This window comes from Electrophorus electricus, chromosome 5, assembly GCF_013358815.1.
Source record: "Electrophorus electricus isolate fEleEle1 chromosome 5, fEleEle1.pri, whole genome shotgun sequence".
Classification (NCBI taxonomy): domain Eukaryota; kingdom Metazoa; phylum Chordata; class Actinopteri; order Gymnotiformes; family Gymnotidae; genus Electrophorus; species Electrophorus electricus.
This window is the reverse complement of record NC_049539.1, coordinates 11695390-11716077: the sequence shown is the minus strand read 5'-3', so window position 1 is coordinate 11716077 and position 20688 is coordinate 11695390. Positions and strand designations below refer to the sequence as shown.

At 42.8% G+C, this 20688-nt stretch overlaps 1 protein-coding gene across 8 annotated transcripts in view; it reads right to left on the bottom strand.

The window, feature by feature from the left end:
- The window catches only part of cdk14 (cyclin-dependent kinase 14), a 100307-nt gene that overhangs the window by 38804 nt on the left and 40815 nt on the right, over nucleotides 1-20688 (bottom strand). For all 8 annotated transcript variants that reach the window (XM_035525925.1, XM_035525929.1, XM_035525926.1 and 5 more), the window contains 5 exons: nucleotides 18873-18967; nucleotides 18155-18234; nucleotides 16943-17037; nucleotides 12468-12530; nucleotides 4480-4603 (listed from right to left, as the gene is read on the bottom strand). In XM_035525925.1, the coding sequence (XP_035381818.1) occupies nucleotides 4480-4603; nucleotides 12468-12530; nucleotides 16943-17037; nucleotides 18155-18234; nucleotides 18873-18967 (457 nt within the window). The remainder of the gene's footprint in view (nucleotides 1-4479; nucleotides 4604-12467; nucleotides 12531-16942; nucleotides 17038-18154; nucleotides 18235-18872; nucleotides 18968-20688) is intronic.

Here is a 20688-nt window from a genome sequence, read left to right as displayed (position 1 = left end):
GTGAGAGTCACAGTGAGAACAGAGATGACATTCCATTTTAAACTTCTCTAAAGGGTGGCATGCCCCACTTCAAAGACCCAATGAAAAACAGTGTGGGCTTTCCCGCCTTTGAGGCTAGAACTGTTGATTCAAAGAAACCAACTGCCATCCTACAGAGCCAGCCAAGAGCTCAGGGAGCACGGTGTGAAGGTCAGGTTATCTAAATTATACATCACTCACTGTCACAGCAAACACAGCATAACCACCATATTCAACCATAAAAGTCACACAGACAAAAACGGAGACATAAGGAGACTCTCCAACAGTCATTCTCTACTGGCCACTTCCAGCCCCTGCTCTTGCAGCACATACATCCACGCGCACACCCGCACCAACATACACATGACCACACCCACATACACACGCCCACACCCGCACCCACATACACGTGACCACACCCGTAACTGCACCCATACACACGACCACACCCACATACACACACCCGTACCTGCACCCATACACACGCCCACACCCACATACACACGCCCACACCCGCACCCACATACACACGCCCGCACCCACATACACACGCCCACACCCACACCAACATACACATGCCCACACCCACATACACACACCCGTACCTGCACCCATACACATGCCCACACCCACACCCGTACCTGAACCCATACACATGCCCACACCCACATACACACGCCCACACCCGTACCTGCACCCATACACATGCCCACACCCACACCCGTACCTGAACCCATACACATGCCCACACCCACATACACACGCCCACACCCGTACCTGAACCCATACACATGCCCACACCCACACCCGTACCTGCACCCATACACATGCCCACACCCACACCCGTACCTGCACCCATACACATGCCCACACCCACACCCGTACCTGCACCCATACACATGCCCACACCCACACCCGTACCTGCACCCATACACATGCCCACACCCACACCCACACCCGTACCTGCACCCATACACACGCCCACACCCACACCCATACACACGACCACACCCACATCCGTACCTGCACCCATACACACGCCCACACCAACATACACACGCCCACACCCACATACACACGCCCACACCCGTACCTGCACCCATACACACGACCACACCCACACCCGTACCTGCACCCATACACACGACCACACCCACATCCGTACCTGCACCCATACACATGACCACACCCACATACACACACCCACACCCGTACCTGCACCCATACACACATGGCCACACCCACACCCGCACCAACATACATGCCCACACCCACATACACACGCCCACACTCGTACCTGCACCCATACACACACGCCCATGCCCACATACATATGCCTATTCCCTTTGCCAAACCTATCTTCTTTACTTCACTTTTACTAAATGATATTGCTGCTCCGGACACTGTACACAAAAGGTCATTGCCAGAATATACTACAGAACTACAGAACTTTATTAAACATTCTTTAATGTGATTTACAGATCATTTCAATACAATAAAATTATGATCCAAATTGCCATTCATCAAAAGCCAGCAATGTAAAGGAAGCTGGGACAGTTTTCCCTATGTTTTGATCTATCCCATAGGTTGGATAGACATTGCGACTGGCTCTTAGTCTGGCAGGTAATTTATGAGTTTGGACATGGAATCTGGAGCCCGAGGCAGAGCTCTAGTGCACCCACAGCCCAAAGATGCTGCCCGCTTCATACTCCTGACTGATTAAGATTTTATATTCCCCACTTACTTATCACAGTGCTAATAAAATCTGTCTTTTTAAATGAATGAGTTGTCAAAATCTTGAAGCCTACTTCATTAAAGTAAATAGATGATTGGGTGAGGCAACTTTAGCATCACTTGTATGACACAGGAAAAAACAAGTGATTGTAGAAATAATTGAATGTAACAAGTTTAATTGGTTGTTTCATATATTTTACCATATTTTACATATTTACTCCATTTGTCTAGTGGTAAAATTACACTAAAATGTTTTTTTATTATCCAGAATTTACCCCTTCCAGCCTCTTTTTGTGGGGTGTTTTACAGACAGAGGGTCAGTACATAGCCAAGTGAAGGTATTGATTTATCATTATGCATCTGCACTCTTCTCCTGAATTTCTACCTCTGACAACTATTTTGCCAGCTAGCCTTCTAGCCAGATAGTGCTAGGCCCACTGACAGATTTACCATTCATAGCCAGCAAAGGGAAGAAAGGTTCAAAGCATGATACTGGCAATAACACAAAAAAGGGACCTTTGAAGTGTCCAGAGTAAGAGGTAGTAAGAACTCTTTATGATGAACTTTATAAATTAAATTTCTTTTTAAGGATTACTGGATGTTAAAGTATTCTTGATTTCTTAATGAGGACATAAAACATATTAAAACATTTATGACAGGCCTATAGTTCTAGGTAATATGTGTTATAATGGGAATTCATGAAATATGAAGTGAGATGTTTGGCTATTAGTATCAAACAGATATCCCTTTGGCATATTCTCTATTTCTGTTTGTTTACAGTAATTTCTTCAATATGACCTTTTAACAAAAGCACTGAGCGAGTAGAATAAGATAAGTAAGCCTACATTTTGCCTTTGTCTTTTGCATGTGTAACTACTTTCAACAATCCACCTTGTAACTGAGGGTTTCAAGTGCAGCATTAATTCTGAGATCCCCATCATAAGCAATACTGGCATTGTAACTGAAATAGAATCATTAACAAATTCAATCAGGAGATTAAATCCTCTCTCCCTCTCTCTCTCTCTCTTTCACACACACACACACACACACACACACACACTCACACAAACACACCTTTTTGGTTCAGAGAGAGTCCATTTTATGGATATTTGATGGGTTTTACATTTGAGCCCCAGGCAAAAACCACCCAAAAATACCCTGCAGATAGACAGTCAGTGAGACATATAGACAGATACATAGATGGCTACACTATTCATCCCTGAGGGCAAAATGGGCAAAGGGTCAAAACAATGTGTTCTAACTTTGTGATCACATAACTCTCTCTGCTGGGATTTAGTGTTTCAGCCTACACTCAGTATGCTGGGTGAAAGCCACTTTGATTGCCACAATGTACTGTGATGGTTGTCCTTTGTGGATCTGAGCTCATATGAGATGCAGAGCTGAGACACTGAAGTAGAAAAAGCTAAACCACCTCGCTTAAAGTCACACTCAAAACAACACAAGGCCACAAAAGACATTCACTGTCAACCATGTCACACAAATGAACTTCCTCACTGTTACAAGCTGGGCTCTGCTGCAACCTAATGAGGTACAGTTAAGAGCAGATGAGTTAATGTGCACCCATTCACTGAGTTGAAGCATTAGACACACACACACACACACACAGAGCTGATGGCATGCCTGTTTACCAATAGGCAATACATCTTGTGTCAAAATTTCTCTTCTTCACCACTTTAAAGGATCATTCCAGCATCATACCTCAAAATCATATTTTATTTAACATTCAGAATAGTTTAAATTATTTTTGACTGCAAAACTCTAAAACAAAGCAGTTGATAAAAAAATTTCCTAAAACTATGAACATGGAGTAAAATATGTTTTTATTACTTTTAATACTGGAGTATACCTTGAACCAAAATCTGTTTACAGCACCTTACATACCAGAATTGGTTTATCCAAACAGACCCATCTTCACAGACACACACACAAGCTACAAAAACAAACTTTGCAGCACAGCAACCTTTTAGAGACCATGCATCTTCACAGCTAATTATGGAGGAGAAAGACAGTGGAAAAGACAGTAATTGTGGCGCTTTAGCGGGGGATGGCAGTAATCACAGTGGTCTAGAGCGGAAAGTTAATAATGGTGGTAGTCGGGGTGGGGGTAGGGGGTGGTCGGTGGCATTGGTCTCCATGTCCCTGTGACTCTGCTGAGGACAGCCATGGGCAGACAAGTGGTGAGCTGAGCCAGCACGGGAGAGAAAGACCATATGCTGCTCACCCACTGCCCAAATGCCCCTTCAGCCACCAAGCACACACAGGGTTTTGGTGTTCATGAGTGTGTGTGTGTGTGTGTTGTCCTAAGACTCTTGCCTGAGTGTCCAGTCCTAACCCGAAGGGAAAAACAATGTCTCAGCAGGTTGAAGCAATCGGTCACACCCTAACTCTGTCAGGGCATACTGCACACACACTGCCCTCCCATACAAACATACCCTCCAGCCTGCGTTTCATAAATCCCTACCTCTGTCTATGTGTGGGTGTGTGAGTGTGTGTATGTGTTCGTACATCTGCCTCAGTATCAGGACAAGTCAGGACAGCTTTACACACACACACACACACACACACACACACACACACACACACACACACACACACACGCACGCACGCGTGTGTGTGACCAACATATGGCACAACAACAGGAGGAGATATACACGCAGTCTTGAAAAACATGCACAGTACAAATGAGGGGATAGTGTGCGTGTTTACCGAAGTCGGCCAGTTTGAGCTCTCCACTGTCGCTGATCAGGAGGTTCTGGGGTTTAAGGTCTCGGTGCAGGATGTACCGCTGATGGATGTAGGACAGGCCCCTCAGCAGCTGAAACAGGAAGAGCTAAACACACACAAAGAGATGCACAAATTAAATGCATACTGCCTTCAGATACAAGTTAAACACATACTGCCCTCACACCCAGTATCCATGTGCGAAGACAGTGTTTTAGCCAGTGTTTTTGTCAGTGTTTAACAGTATGGCTGTCTAGGTGTCACCATCACTAGTCCAGCCCTTGGGACACACAAATCTACATACATGTTTTAAATAAATGGCCAGAGCAAATCATTAGTGAGAATGGTGGGTGGGTGGGTGTGTGTGGCTTTTTCCATGCTGTTGTTGCAAAATGAACTGCTTTTATGAAACTACTATAAAAAAAAATTAAAAAAAATACACACCAACAGCCACAAAAATGGACATGTATGTTATAAAATAGCTGCGTGTAATACATAATAAAAGTGTATTGCAATAACGATGTAGAGGTCGTAAAAACTGTAGTGTTGTACACAAGGTTTACAGAGGTCCTTCATCATCTGTGACACTGAGCACTGATGTTAATTGCTTCATAGTAATGTCATGATGGTGTGTGCATATACAAACCATCATGACATTTCTACACCGCCGCCCCCACACCCACTAACAGACGCTCTCAGCAAGTACAGTGTGGTCCTTGATCATCACAGTCAGTTACAAAAACAGCCCATATTGTTCCATGGATGCTCCTAGTCAACATTAAAAAGGAAATAGCCCATTAAGTATTTTGTTGAAGATGCCTCCTCATTCTGTGACAATCATGGTATGAGGTCCAGCACTGGGTGGAGCACAGACGGGGACCATCGCTGGGTGGAGCACAGACAGGGACCAGAGCTGGGTGGAGCACAGACAGGGACCACAGCTGTGTGGAGCACAGACAGGGACCACAGCTGTGTGGAGCACAGACAGGGACCACAGCTGTGTGGAGCACAGACAGGGACCACAGCTGTGTGGAGCACAGACAGGGACCACAGCTGTGTGGAGCACAGACAGGGACCACAGCTGTGTGGAGCACAGACAGAGTACACTGAACAGTCTCTATATTGCAGACTATAGTGCAGATCCACTATTGTGTATGCATTTATTCAGACTTGTGAATTTGTTTGTGTGTCCAAAACCATCATCATGTGTCCATCAGATTTTATTTGCCTTCTTCAGGCCTTCCATTCATGCAACACTACTGAACTCACACTGACTCTTCACACCCCACATTTCACCACTTTATTAACATAGCACTCACTTCATTACACACAGAGAGCAGAGTGGAAAACCATTTCTTGATTTACACAAACAAGCCTTACAGCTTGTGTGACAGAGGTGACTTAGGTAAGACATATCTGTCCACAACAAACAGCTTTACAGCTTGTGTGACAGAGGTGACCTAGGTAAGGCATATCTGTCCAGAACAAACAGCTTTACAGCTTGTGTGACAGAGGTGACCTAGGTAAGACATATCTGTCCACAACAAACAGCTTTACAGCTTGTGTGACAGAGGTGACCTAGGTAAGACATATCTGTCCAGAACAAACAGCTTTACAGCTTGTGTGACAGAGGTGACCTAGATAAGACATATCTGTCCAGAACAAACAGCTTTACAGCTTGTGTGACAGAGGTGACCTAGATAAGACATATCTGTCCACAACAAACAGCTTTACAGCTTGTGTGACAGAGGTGACCTAGGTAAGACATATCTGTCCAGAACAAACAGCTTTACAGCTTGTGTGACAGAGGTGACCTAGGTAAGACATATCTGTCCAGAACAAACAGCTTTACAGCTTGTGTGACAGAGGTGACCTAGGTAAGACCTATCTGCCCACAACAAAAGGCTAAAAACAGCTGCTGGGACACAGATAGGGTAGAGAAACAGAAACAAACTGGTAAAGACAGAGCTGCATATCTAGCTTCAGAGGAGTAACCTACACAAGAGATGACCTGTTTAATGATGAAGCAGAGAGAGAAAAGAAAGACCCAAAGCTGCAGATAAGCTTCGTACAGGTGATGATGATGATGATGCAAGTGGAAAGCTCGGGGCCAGTAGGGTTTATCTACACAGCCGGTCAATATGAAGCTCCTGTGCTCTACAGAACATCAATAAATCTCCCCTCATCCATCCCAGGCCCCCCAAAGTCCCACCCACTCAAATCAGAGTCTACAACACACACAAAAATCTCCTTCAGATTATCAGATCCTTCTGTGTCTGAACCCAAGGGCATGCGTGTAGGAACACACAGGCAGACACAGAGTCAAAGGCAGTGTGATACAAATGAATGCCTTAGTACATCCTAGTCCCCTTTATAATAGACATTTCATTTCTGGGAAAATTACAGGACAAATTAGTTCAAGTTCAAATTCATCAAGTACAGACCCATCTCCATAACACTGAAAATTCTCATTAAAGCTATAAATTAGTGCCCCCTCACACACAACACCCTAGATAAGGTTCTGCTGACAAGCCTACATCTGGCTTTAGCTTGCGCTCTCACACACACGTGCGCACGCACGCACGCACACACGCACGCACACACACACACATCACTACAGCACTATAGTTGGCACATACTTAAATCTGACTCAGTATCATGGTCCAAATTTCCTTGAATTTCTTTGGATCTGTAAAAGTCAGGAAAATCTTCCTGATTTCAATTGATCTGCTCATGCTCTCCTTCCCATTCTACTTACAAATGACTAATATATTTTTACAGAGTAGTGTCTGGTCCTGCACCTCAATGGCCTTGAAAGGCCTGTCAAAAGATTTGTACCTTTATTTTGTTAGAAAATGTATTTTCTTCTGTGTTTGCGTGTGTGCTTGCATGTCTAAAATGCTCTCCACTCTGTCTCTCTATGAATCATGGTTCCACTCGTCACCTGGATGAACTACCAGCAGACCAATTCTGTTCCCTTTCATTTCCCCCCAGAGACAAATGAGCAAAAAAGAGGCACATTGGAACAGCACCCTGACCGCACCAATCTCCACCCACTCACACTGCTCCCCAGTTTACCACCAAGAATAAAAATACTTAGCAACTGATTTAGATCAAAAGCAAGAGGCATCAGGAGAGACATTTCTGCCATGTGGAGTATTTTAAATATTAACTTACTCACATGAATATATAATAAGCTACAAACAAGCTAGTAATCAACTAAGATCACTCACTAATGCACAATGGCCCTGTGCGTGTGTGCCTGTGTAGACAGTTGGTATGTGGGAGTCTATGTAAGGCAGCTGCTATAGGGAGTCTGCAGTGTCTCCTGTGTTTGTAAGCCCACTCAAGCCCCTCATTCAGCAGTCAAGGCAAAGCAAGGCCTGCGTGTTAATGAGGCAACACTCCACCTGCTCTGGTCCATCTCCACGGTGCTCCACCCCAGCACCACACTGCTCCAACCCCGCACCGCACGGCAGCCCTGGGGACCCCCCGGGCTCAGCACAAGGACGTCTGCTGCTGTATAGCAACAACCCAGTGCACTCCAATGACTCAGACATAAGCAGCATGTGTAACAAATGCATCACCAGTGTGAATGCAACTGCCTCTAGAACTCTATACAGCAACTTCCAACCACAGTGTTAATAGCATGGTGTGTGAGCAGTGTGTATCTGCTGGGAAGCCCTGAATTATTCACTTTTGTTCTCAACAAGTGTTAATATACAGAAATCTGCAGTGCATTACCCAGATTAAAAACTTTGAAATGACACTGGAGGATGCTGGGTATGCTACCACATTCCCCTGTGTTTGAATTTATGGGGGGGGGGGGGGGGGGGGGAGATAAAGGTACTAGACAGGGCCTCCAGGGGGCAGTGAAGATATGGGAGCCCTCAACAAGGTTACTTCAGGCAGAAAGTGCTCCAGGCTCCTGACCTCTGACCCTCCAGAAATATCAGTCTTACAGAGGCAGAGCAGCCATAGCTCACTGACCTTACAACAAGTAAGGAGCAGATAAGAAAAGCTTAGCCTGGGAGCTGCTTTACTTATTAGTGCAGAGTAGAGTGAATTCGGCAGCTGGACATCAGCCCAGAGCAGGTGTGTCATGGTTCCACCCCCCACCCCCACCCCTCGCTGCCTAAACCATAATTACATTTGCTACCCATCTATTGCTGCCTCTGCAATGCTAAATCTGTAATAGCTTTTATTGGCCTAATACATGGCAGAGAGGCAACATCACCTTCAGAACATCTCAGATGTAGCTAATCTCAGACACTAAACCAACTTCTCCCTCCATGTCCAACTCAACAAAAAGGAGTTTTGATCATTAAAAGATGAGACATTAAAAAAGAAAAAACTCCCAGGAGTCATCACATCTTACGGCACTGAACAGTCTTTGGATTTCTGAGAGGCTGTCATGTGCAAATATTCTGAGAAAATGTGCAGATATTCTTGAAAAACTAAGTGTTTTTTTTATTATTTCAACAAGACAACTAGGCAAGCTAGCAATTTTCACGTGTGTCAAAAGACAACAAGCACAGAATTTGAGTGATCAATGACTACTCCGAAAATGCCTCTACCCCTAGAAGTCTGTTATCTAGCAAGTTGTCCGGCGTACAGAGACCACTTTGCATTTTACAATTGTTGATTATATCCACAGTTAACAATAAATGGCAAATATGAAGTCTCTTGGAGCTCACTTATACAAAAAAAAAAAAAAAAAAAAAAAAAAAAAAAGACATCAATATTACAGTTATAAAATAGTAATACAGGTTTTTTCCTGAGGCACTTAATTGAAGTGCCCAAAAATCTTTGAAATGTTAAAACATGAATTATCTTTTATGTTATATAAGCTTTATGATACAGCTGTGTAATAAGCTGCGTGTTCTATGGATCAATAAAGTATACATTTGTCCCACATTTCTATACAGGGCTGAAGCCAGAATCATAATTTCAGTAATGTCCATTCTAAGAAAAGTGATTTACAATGCTTGCTAATATGTCTTTATTGTCTATACAACTCTTCAAACCTCTCAGTCCTTCTTTTGAACATGTAACAAAATTGTATGGGTCCACCTATTTTTCACACTTAATTCATTCCACTCCATTGTTAATACTTTTCATAAAAAGCTTTGACAGGTTACACTGCTTGATGTAAATTAACCAAGTTATTTATTTATCTGGGATTTATTTCTGTTTAGCTAATTATTTAATTTATTCACCAATTTATTTTCAGATGACAGAAATGTATCAACTTAGTCTAAATCACTTTCACATTGTTTTTGATCAGGGGTGTAATTTTTTTTTTTCTGGGCTCCTTCAGAGTTTGCCAAAACATTCTTTAGTGTCTACCTCTTAAAGGGCCCAGATTTTATATTATACTTTATCTTGTTGTCCCCTTGCAAAGTTTGTGTGTTCTTACATATTGATCACTTAGCTAGCTAGCTTATATTTGTGTTGTTAACCAGGTCTAGCTAACAGGCTTTCATTATACATGGCAGCAGCTAAACATGGGAAAGTCGATGACTATTGGCAATTTCAAAAATATCAGTGCATTTTGTCAATTTAGCTGAGCTAAATTATATAAAATTAGCAAACTGAGGCCTGCACATTGTTATACTCTCATTGCTGGCTACATTATTGAATAAAGTGTCAAAACAAAGACTTATTTAAAAACTTAAACTCTTACCAACTTATCATCCACATTGACTCCAGTAAGTGTCGGGAAAGCTGTCACTTTTAGCTCTAGTCTGCTGGCAAATCCAGAGCTATATTGAGCCCAATTTTGAAGTCCACAGTAAAATGCCTGCTACAAACTCTTGTATTGGGTGTCACTTTAACTCCAGAAAGAAATTTAAGATATTTTGATTTGGTCTCATTTTCTGAAATAAAATATAGAATATCCAAAAACTGACCATTTGTATATGCACACCATTTCTATCATTCAAGTAGAGCAATCCGGAGTGAGTAAATTGTGAGGAGGGTTGATTTCACAGTTCATGAATATGCAATATAAGATAGCTTATGATTCACTATAGTCAATTAGTGTTATCTATGACATCCAAGATAACACCCAATAAACGGTGGTTAGGGGGAAGCATACAAAAAAATGTAAAAACTTAGAGGTTATTTTATGCTCTATGCAGTGCACAATAAATGTTGAACTGATGCAGAAGTATAAAGATAATCACATCTAATATAACATTTTGAGTAAAGAGGAAAAATACTGTGCAGGGCCTTTAAAGCTGTTAAAAGCTGTGCGGGGCCTTCAAGACTCAGTGTCCCGCAATTTCCCATTTCCTTTTTAGTTTACCGAAAACTGCAGTGTAAACCTTGTTTAATTTGGCTCTTTTGAGTGAAGCAGCAATTTGTTGTTTTCTTGGCCTCACTATACCCAAGCCATGACACAGGCCTTCATCGGGGGTTGTTAAAAGTGCATGTGTGGCCCCACAATTGTATGAAGTATAACAGTTCTACTGTGCTGCATCCACTTATAGCAGCATAGTAAAACAGTAAAACAGCATAGTAAAATAGTAGTTTTTTTATTTGTTTGCTCAATTTACAATTGTGCGATTATGGCCATTTAATGGGAGGTGCTATAGTGCAATTTACAAGATGGCCCTTGCTGCAGAACCAGAATCCAAAGAGTGGTGCTGGATCTGGTCCAACTCCAAAACTGATTCTTCTGAACCAAAACTGATTCTTCTATTCAGCACTCCCACTCACATCAAGATACAAGATACCTCCAACAAAGCCACTAGCTAACGATAGTAAACATAATCAATCATTCTTGGATCCAATCCACCAGTATAATTACATATATAACCCATTAATTATTATATGAGTAATGGGAGAACAAAGATCATTCTTCACAGGTACCAAAGTGTTAATTGTGGCCTTTACTGTTAACCACATTCTGCCTACCACTAACTCCTAAGTAGCTATTTTGCAAAAATATGTTTGCACCCTTTGCACATTCACGTTCCAACAATAGGACTTGGGCAGTAAGTCAGTAAGAGTCCAGGCCAGCATGTTATGTGGTGCAGAACAAAAAATGTAAAACATCATATTACTCCAGTAATTTAAAAAATGTGTCACTTGTTCCCCCAACACTGGCAGCAATTAACAATTAAAATTATTCACTCCCTCTCCATCTACCCCTCTCCACCCCCTCTCATCACGTCCAGAGAAACAGCAATGCCAACTCATCAGCTGTTTCCTGAATCTGGAGTCCTTTAGAGCCAATGCAGCAGCAGTCACACGGGGAACCTCACCGTGGGGGCGTAGAGGGGTGGGGGTAGCAGCTCAGGTAAGCCGCAATCACTCCGTCATTCTGCCCATCATTTATAAATGCCTAATTATTCATTTGAATTTTAATGAGACGTGAAGGGGACAAACACTTTATTTATGCCGATCCACTGAGCCAAAAGGGGAGATGAATTACATAAGCAACACAGCCTGAATCTATCCCCGCTACCTTCATCATCCCACCTTCTGGAACCTGGCCTCATTCACTCCATCATCTTTTTCGTTCTCCCTCTCTCTCTCTCTCTCTCCCCCCAATTTCTTCCCATCACCCTCTTTCTCCAAATTGCAGCAGTTGTTGGCTCTGCCACATGGTAAAGCCCTGACGGCTCCCCTCCGTCAGTGGAACAGCAGAGACCAAGCCTTCTGCTTCTTGTTAGATTAGCGGATTCCGGATTATGTGAAATGGATCTCTGTTGGCTCCCTACCTGTAAAGGACCCAAGTCTACTCAAACCTTTACTCTAAAATTTTACATATGAATAGCAAATGGAAACTAGTGTGGCCATCTCCCTCATTTCCACAAATGGACTTTATGTGCTTTGGCAGCAGTGAATCACAGAATAAAACATTAAGAGTGTTTTCAAAACTCTAGAAGGTACACACGCAGGCACATGTTTTCAGCCCTGGGTTGCAGACTGGATTGCAGAAGAAAAAGAAAAGAGCTGCTTACTCTGACATTGTCTGGATGAAGACCTCCAGGATGCTTATCCATGTACTGGCACAGGTCTGTGTGCTAAAGACAGACAGAGAGACACAGAGAGAGGGGGGTGAGTTATATGCTTAAGTGCTGATCTGGGAGGGATGTAAGTGAAGAATTAGGTTATGACTGCAGGTTTCAACCTTCATAAGTTCATAAGACTTTCCTTCCTGAGCTCTGAGTTTCTACTCACACACGCACAACAATCTGGCTTTCGTCTGCTGTAACAATGCACACCTTAATCTGGATGCAGGAACAGCAAGACCAATATAAAAACAGGGATGTGAGTGAACATCTAACGAACAGGATTTAGGCTTTGTGTATGTGAAGCTCTCTCTCTTTCTCCTGGAAAATGTCTGGAGGAACGCGTGGCCGTACATGCTGACCCACCCTGCATGTAAACACTGTTCACAGGAGGAAGGATTACCCATGATCCTTGTCTCGTTCTTTTATTGTGGACGGCCAGCCGCTCGAGGGGTGGTGGTATTTGCAAACTCCCGCTACTCTGCATGCTGCACCCCCCCCCCAACAAATGTGCTGCCTTTCATGAATAATGCAGCCAGCCACAGGAACAAGCCTCTATAAAGCCTGTCCATCACACACACTCCTGCACTCTGTCACACCAAACAAATTACAGACATACATGCGCGCGTGCACACGCACACACTTCGTCTTGCTCTGCTTTTCTCCCCCCAGTGTCCATCTTCATTAACGGATGGCTGTGGAAAATGGATTGATTTCCTCGGTGTGAAGTCTTGTGTTTGTTAGCAGCCTGAGCCCACAGCAGGACAGTGTGCCACGCATACTGAATGTCTGGCAGAAGAGTGCTGATAAGCTCACAGCTGGGGGTCCAGACTGCTATCGAAACAAAATATCCCAGCTAACGCTGCACCAGTGCCCTCATCCATGCTCTTATTGTCCAATCTTCTTTTATTATGATTTGCTTTCACACAATTTGCTGCTTTAGATTTCATGAATAAATCAAATGTTCCAACTCATTTTGATTTCATCTCATTTTCAGACAGGAAGTACATTATAGAGAAATATTCTTTATCTAGGCATAAAATAAACCAGTGACAGCATCTGAAATTACAGCATCTCACTTCTAATAGCTTCTGTACACACCACAGCTAAACCAGGATTTCTCCCAAAATTCTGCATTAAAAATATTCCCCAAGATTTCCCTCACCTGCATGTGTATGTGTTTGCCCTGCAAACAAAGCAGGTGTCCCTGACTGCAGTTATGGTCTGCAGTGTGAGGGTATGTGTTCTTGTGCATGTGTTAGTGTAAGCCAAGTGCTATACAGTGTGTTAGTACAAGTGTGTATGTTTGTGGATATGTACTACTGTGTGTGTCTTAGTATGAATGCATTTGAGTGTGTCTATTAATGTGACTGTGTGTATTAGCACAAAAATGAGCATTAGTGGAAGTGCCAGTGTGGGTGAATGTTATTACTGCAAGTAACATGTACCCCTGGGTCAAAAATGGAACTATGAGCCATTCACTGACCTTTGCTATCATTAGTGTATGTCTACAACTCCTGTGGTGATTTTATAATCCCTCCCAACATCATCCCATCTAGACTGAATATCTTACTGTGTAGTTCCACATTCTTCTTCAAAGAACAAAACTTTTTATTCATTTAAAATATTTTTTACATTTTGAAATATTGACTATTTCAGCCACACCACTTGCACTCTTAGATGTAAATGAGCCATGTTTGTAGTTACTATGCATGGCTAGCTCTGATTAATTTCAAAATTCTCTCTAGTGACAGTGAGCGTGACTAAGGGTAGGGGGCCAAGTGGAACTGTGGATGACTGAGGATAACTGAGGGTGTGGGACCATGGATGACTGAGGATGCGGGACCGCGGATGACTGAGGGAGCGGGACTGTGGTTGACTGAGGGTGCGGGACCACGGATGACTGAGGGTGACTGAGGGTGTGGGACTGTGGTTGACTGAGGATGACTGGGGATGGCTGAGGGTACGAGACCACGGATGACTGATGGTGTGGGACTAGGGATGACTGAGGGTGCGGGACCACGGATGACTGAGGGTGACTGAGGGTGTGGGACTGTGGTTGACTGAGGATGACTGGGGATGGCTGAGGGTACGAGACCACGGATGACTGATGGTGTGGGACTAGGGATGACTGAGGGTGCGGGACCACGGATGACTGAGTGTGGCTGATGGTGAGGCACTGCGGATGACTGAGGATGACAGGGGTGGGAGGCAATAATCTATATAAACATTATCATTATCATTATGTACTGTCTATGAAGCCTACAAGGGAGCACTCTGTTCTAAAGGAAAAAAACTAGTTCATTTTAGGAGTGCAGTGATAAATGTTCTGCATTCCTCCCTCGTTTTTAACTTTCCTCTCTCAGCACTCAGAAAAACACTTTGAAGCACATCATATCCATACTGCAGCCATCACTTGTTTGCTTATTTATTGTAAAGATATAACAGTTTGCATTCACACACTGGCAACATTACATGACAACATGGAAGAGACCATTACAACCTTGATCGGGGTGATCAAAATAATTTAGTAGCAGCTAAGCTTTTAAAAATATATTCAGATATATTTAATAAATATTCATTTAACCAACACAAATCTCATTCGTATTTGTTCCTTGGCTCATGGGGTCCAAACAACTGCTTTTCCTTGTGCAAAGACAGCCCCAGACCATATTAGAAAAAAGGTCAGACTGAAAGACTTCAACATGAATGCGCAAAAGAGTCATGTGCATGTGTTTCCATTTTGGCTGTTCCAATGTTATATCTTTGCCTTGTTCTCAAATCCATTATGACTCATCCAAAAATAAAAAAGCCTCTGTAGTTGTTATATAATGAATAAGAAATATTTACTACCTTACTAAATCCTCGCAGGCTCTTGGCTACGCTTTAGACTATTTCAACATTTGGTGAAATGCCTCAGTAATGTTTAATTAAAGACCACCTGCAACATGAGTACTGAGTGTTTTCCCTTTCTCTCATGCACACACACACACACACACACACACACACACACACACACACACACACACACACACACACACACACACACACACACACACACACACACACACACACACACACACACACACACACACACAGATTCCTCCAGCAGCAGAGAGCCAGCATTGTACGTGGTTCAGGCTGAAGGAAAGCAGCTCGCTAACACTCAGATCTCTTCTGCAAGTACTTCTGCATTCTTAAATCTCTTTGCTGGTAAATTTTGTTTATGTAGGCTGAATGCAGGGTGGCTGATGCTTCTTTACAGCAAAGCTTCAGACTCCAGAAAGCTTTGCATCTCCCTACTAAAACAAAGTAACGGGAAGCTAACAATGAGATGCTAATTGCAGGATTCTGGACACCCGACAATAACCACAGGACACCAAAGGGCAGGTCCAACTGAAATGCTTTCCCTGAGCTCAACTGCTTGTCAGCTTTAAAACTTGACAAGGTCTCAGACACTAAGTGGCTAATGATCCTTTAGTAACAGGATTAATAGCTTCATCAAAAATAATAATAGAAAAATTAGAAAACACCTAAATTGAAATAGAGTAGTCCATCTGAGCTCAATCCAAATGGAAGTGGCGGTTTACTCTTTTAATAATCCATTTAATGGAAGAATGCTATGCATGTAAATGCTCGATTATGACTGTTTTCACAAGCTGAACTTTTGCATTATTTCTACACGTTCACTTACATCAAGCAATACAAGCATGCTGGGAGCTAAGGAAAGTGTGATTATGGTTGACCAAAATTGTTACTTTCTTCACTTGTTTCAGTGGTCACTTTAGTGAAAAAATACAGAGTAAAACTTTGAATACCACACGTCTTGGCTGTTAGGCCATATTTGTAGACAGTGGGGAAATTGTGAAACCACTTCTTTATTGTTGGTAACACTATCATTTATTTGCAGATAATTTAATCTTAATCTTAGACACAGGAAATAAGATTTTCATTTATCTTATCTTTACATGCAATTTCTCATTTTAGCATTGCATTCACATAGAATTTCTAATGCATTGTTTGTTATTTGTTACATTTTATAGTTAAGCCTGATTGTCCATCAGTGCTCACCACACACATTTAGTTTTAGAACAATATTTGTCCTTTGTTAACAACAAAAGGACCAACTCGGTAGGGCACCAACCACAGCAAACACTTATTCAATCAATCAATCAATCATGCATGTTTATTATAATATTAGGACCATAACCAGTCCAGCTAGGACTGATGAGCAGATTGGCTTGGCTTTTAATCGGCATTCTATTCATGTTTAATATAACACTCTATTTTAGTGATTTCAAGCACATTTAATTATTTGTTATATATTCCCTGTGTCTTTAGGGTATGGGTGTGAATGCTGGCGCATTAGTGCGAGTTGCACATGTTAGTGAAAGTGTTAGTGAGGTGACATGTCTGGTACTCACCACATACTCAAAGACGAGCGTCAGCGTCTCCTTGGTGTGGATGATGTCATGAAGCAGTACAATGTTTGCATGTTTCAAGCCCTTCAGCAGAGATGCTATGCAAAACAAGACAGAATAATGTAAATGATGGTTTCATGAAAAACAAACCAACCCTGTGAAACATTCCTACAACTAAAACAGGTCATACTACTGAATAAGTACTAATAAATTATAAAGTAAATCTGAATAACTAATAAGTACATTCAATCATCGAGCTCAAAAATGATCTGAGTGTGTGCGAACTGAGTGTGTTCAGCTGTGGGCTGGAGACAACTGTTATTCTTGGGCTGGTAACACTACTCCCAGCAGGACTTCCTGTGTCTCAAACTCACTAACAAGTTCTCTAGATCTGCAAATAGACAATGGAGTTGCAGAGCCCCTGCAAACAATCTCAGCACAGAGCTCTCAGTTCAGAACCTCAGAAGAGGTGATCTTGCGAAACCTTATTTCACCAGAACATAACACTCAAATGTTTACATTTACTGCAGAATAACGTCATCCATCAGTATCCATAGTCCTTACATAAACATTCAGGCTATTACTGTCTACAGCAGGATTTCCCAACTTTTTTTAATAGTTCAACTGAATGTTGGCCTACTTAAGATTTAAGGAGGGCTTGAGGCAAATCACTTGTTTCAGCTAGCAAAAAAGGCTGGGAACCTCTGGTATACAACATAACACTCACACTTTAGAGGTTACATATAATCCACCATAATCCATCTCTACTGGGTTACATTTTTAAATACAGTTGCACAGCTGATGGTTTTTTCTCCTGTATGCTGCTGATGTAGGAATGTGGTCGATGTCCTATGTTTGAAGCCATTTCACACAATAATTGCTGAATTAGTTCAGTTTTCAAAGTGACCTTGTGATGAACGCAGCAGGGAAGGCCGAGCAGGCTCCGGGTTCTGCGGCCATGGATCAGCCAGATCAAAAAGCTCCAATTATTTTCTCCTCTGCATTAAAACAGCAGTGGAGGTGAGAGCAGGGGAATTCTCACTCTCTCATAGCTCGCTCTTAATCTCCCTCATTTCTCTGCCCTTCTCACACTGAAAGTGATAACGAATTGCCAGAGATAACTCTCTCTCTTACACACACACACACACACACACACACACACACACACACACACACGGTTTAGCTGAGAAGGTGTTTAACAGGGGAGTCTCTCACCCTCTCTGATGGCAGTGAAGGGAGTTCCCTCCTCCTCCTGAAGCCGGATCACTTTCAGAGCCACTAGCTTCCCGTTCACCCTGCAAACACAGGGCCAAGTACTGTTAGCACTTCACATCAATGGAGAAGCAATATAGCTCAGCCAGCGTGGGGGAAGGTTTATTATGTTAAGTCAATGAAATGCAATTCAGGGGCAGTAGACTGAGACTGGGGAAGGCCATTAAAACACACCCCACAAATCAAACAAACATGCAGAGAAACACTTAAACAGCTATTACCATTCAAAGATCAATCAAAAACGTTCGATTACTTCACTGAAACAAATTTCATTTTCCAAATTTTAATTTTCACAGGGTGATGGGGTCCACACGCATTTACAATAACAAGGCACTGAAGCTTAAACCCCAGCAGTTAGATAATTCCAATCAGTGACAACTTTATAAAGCAGCAGTTTTGCCACTCATGTAGATGAGCTGTGTGATCCCAGGCCTCTCTACCACTTATCGCCTTAATCAGATGATACAGAAAATAAATGAAAATTTGCAGAGTATCAACCAGCAAATAACTGCAGACCATTCAATCAACTGTATGTCCCTTAGAATTATATAACACACACATTAAACCCCTTGTAACCTGTACATGTACAGAAATTGCACATATGCCCATACAGAGCACATAATACACACCCAGACAACTACACCAAATGTCTAGGACTCACTTGCTCTTCCCTTTGTACACGGTGGCATATGAACCCTCTCCCAGCCTCTCCAGTTTCTCATACGAATCCGCTTTCCCAAACTTCGGGCTGGTTGGCTGCAAAACAGAGATACTTCAGATGAGATATTTTTACCTTTTCCCAGGAGGAGCAGCAAGTGTAGACTGAAGCAGCATAAGACTACAGCAGTTCTTGGTGCAAAACAGAAGGTCAGAGCAATACTTCAGCACAGGTCTGCCATAACATAAGACAGCGGTGCTCTAATTGCAGGTGTAGGGCAGTGACGCTCTACATGCAGGTGTAGAGCGGGGATGCTGTGTTTGCAGCTGTGGGGCAGAGACTCTACCAACAGGTGTAATGCAGGGACACTCCGTTTGCTGTATGATGAGGGCACTTTACTAGAGCTGGACTGAGGTGATGCTCTACCTGCAGCTGCACTCACTATGAGCAGGAAGATTATCGCCAGTATGAAGAAGAGCAATACAAGTCTCCACACTGCTCCAGGGGCTGCTGGGTTTGCTGTTTGAAAGGTGCTCAAGGTGGTCTTAAAGCCCAGCTCATGCCTGGAGTGTTGAACTGTCTCCTAATGAACCAGCCTGATACTAACCACACGGCTGGTTGTTTCTAAAATCTGATGCTGAAGTTGCCAAATTAAATATAGAGCTTGGAGTTAAATACTCCATCCTACAGCACAGATCCCTGATACTTTAGTTAAGGCAAATTATTAGATTGTTATACTAGTAGGCAATATCCTGACAATGCATGAACAAGCTTTCAGAATTACTTACAGGCATGTAGAGACATTGATTTTGAAACGCAATTGAATAAGACTAAGAATAAGGCTCATTCCACAGTAGAGGAAGGGCAGCCGAGATGCCTATGCGTGGGACTAGCAGTATGGTTGAGCCACTCAGAAGAACTCGAGTCCAGTTTAGTTGCATAGCGCTTTACAACACACGTTGCCACAAAGCTGCTTTACAAATGTCTGGGTCCAGATCCCTAATGAGCAAGCCAGTGGTGACAGTGGCCTCTGGGTGGAATTAAGGAAGAAACCTTGGGAGGAACCAGACTCAAAAGGGAATCCCACTTCCTTATAATTGGTCCATGCTTTATTACATTACATATAGTCCATATCAGCAAGTTTGGTACAGGTGTCAGCTTCTCCAGTGGGGCTAGGGTGGGCAAGCTGTTTCTGCAGCTGTTGGGTGAATATGGCAGCATCAATTCATCTAAAGGCAGAGGAAACACTGAAGAGAAGGGGGGGTACCAAAAGAAAGGGCTCAACCACTTTTTTTCTTCAAAAAGGAGTATCCCATCCAAAATCATAGCAAGGGTTAATAGGGAATAACTCACCAAACACGCCAGCAGAATTCACAAGGAATTTCTCACCACAACACTCCAGCAGGGTTACTCAGAAATATTTTACACAAGCATGCTAGCATGAGAGGATAAGATAGCTGGAACAGCTGGAATTATGTATTTTCCCATAATGCTTGCTGGCTGCTCCAGCTCTCGTTGTTTACCATCTAGTTCATAGTCATCAGAGTCAGATATGCATGTCCTTCGAGAGAATGGAGGGACAGAAACTTTCCCCGGACTCTCTGCTCAGGTTCTCCCATAGCAAGCAGAGTTGCAACAGAGCTGCAAACCACAATGATGTCAGCATCCTCTGCTCAAGTGAAATATCTTAACACTGCGCATATCACAAGATCCAGAGACATTCCTACTGTTGTTCTGAAGTAGAACTGAATTTGTAGCCAGGCATGGCCCTGTGGTGTGGAGACTACACTCAGGTGCTGCCTGCATTCAGACTGAAACA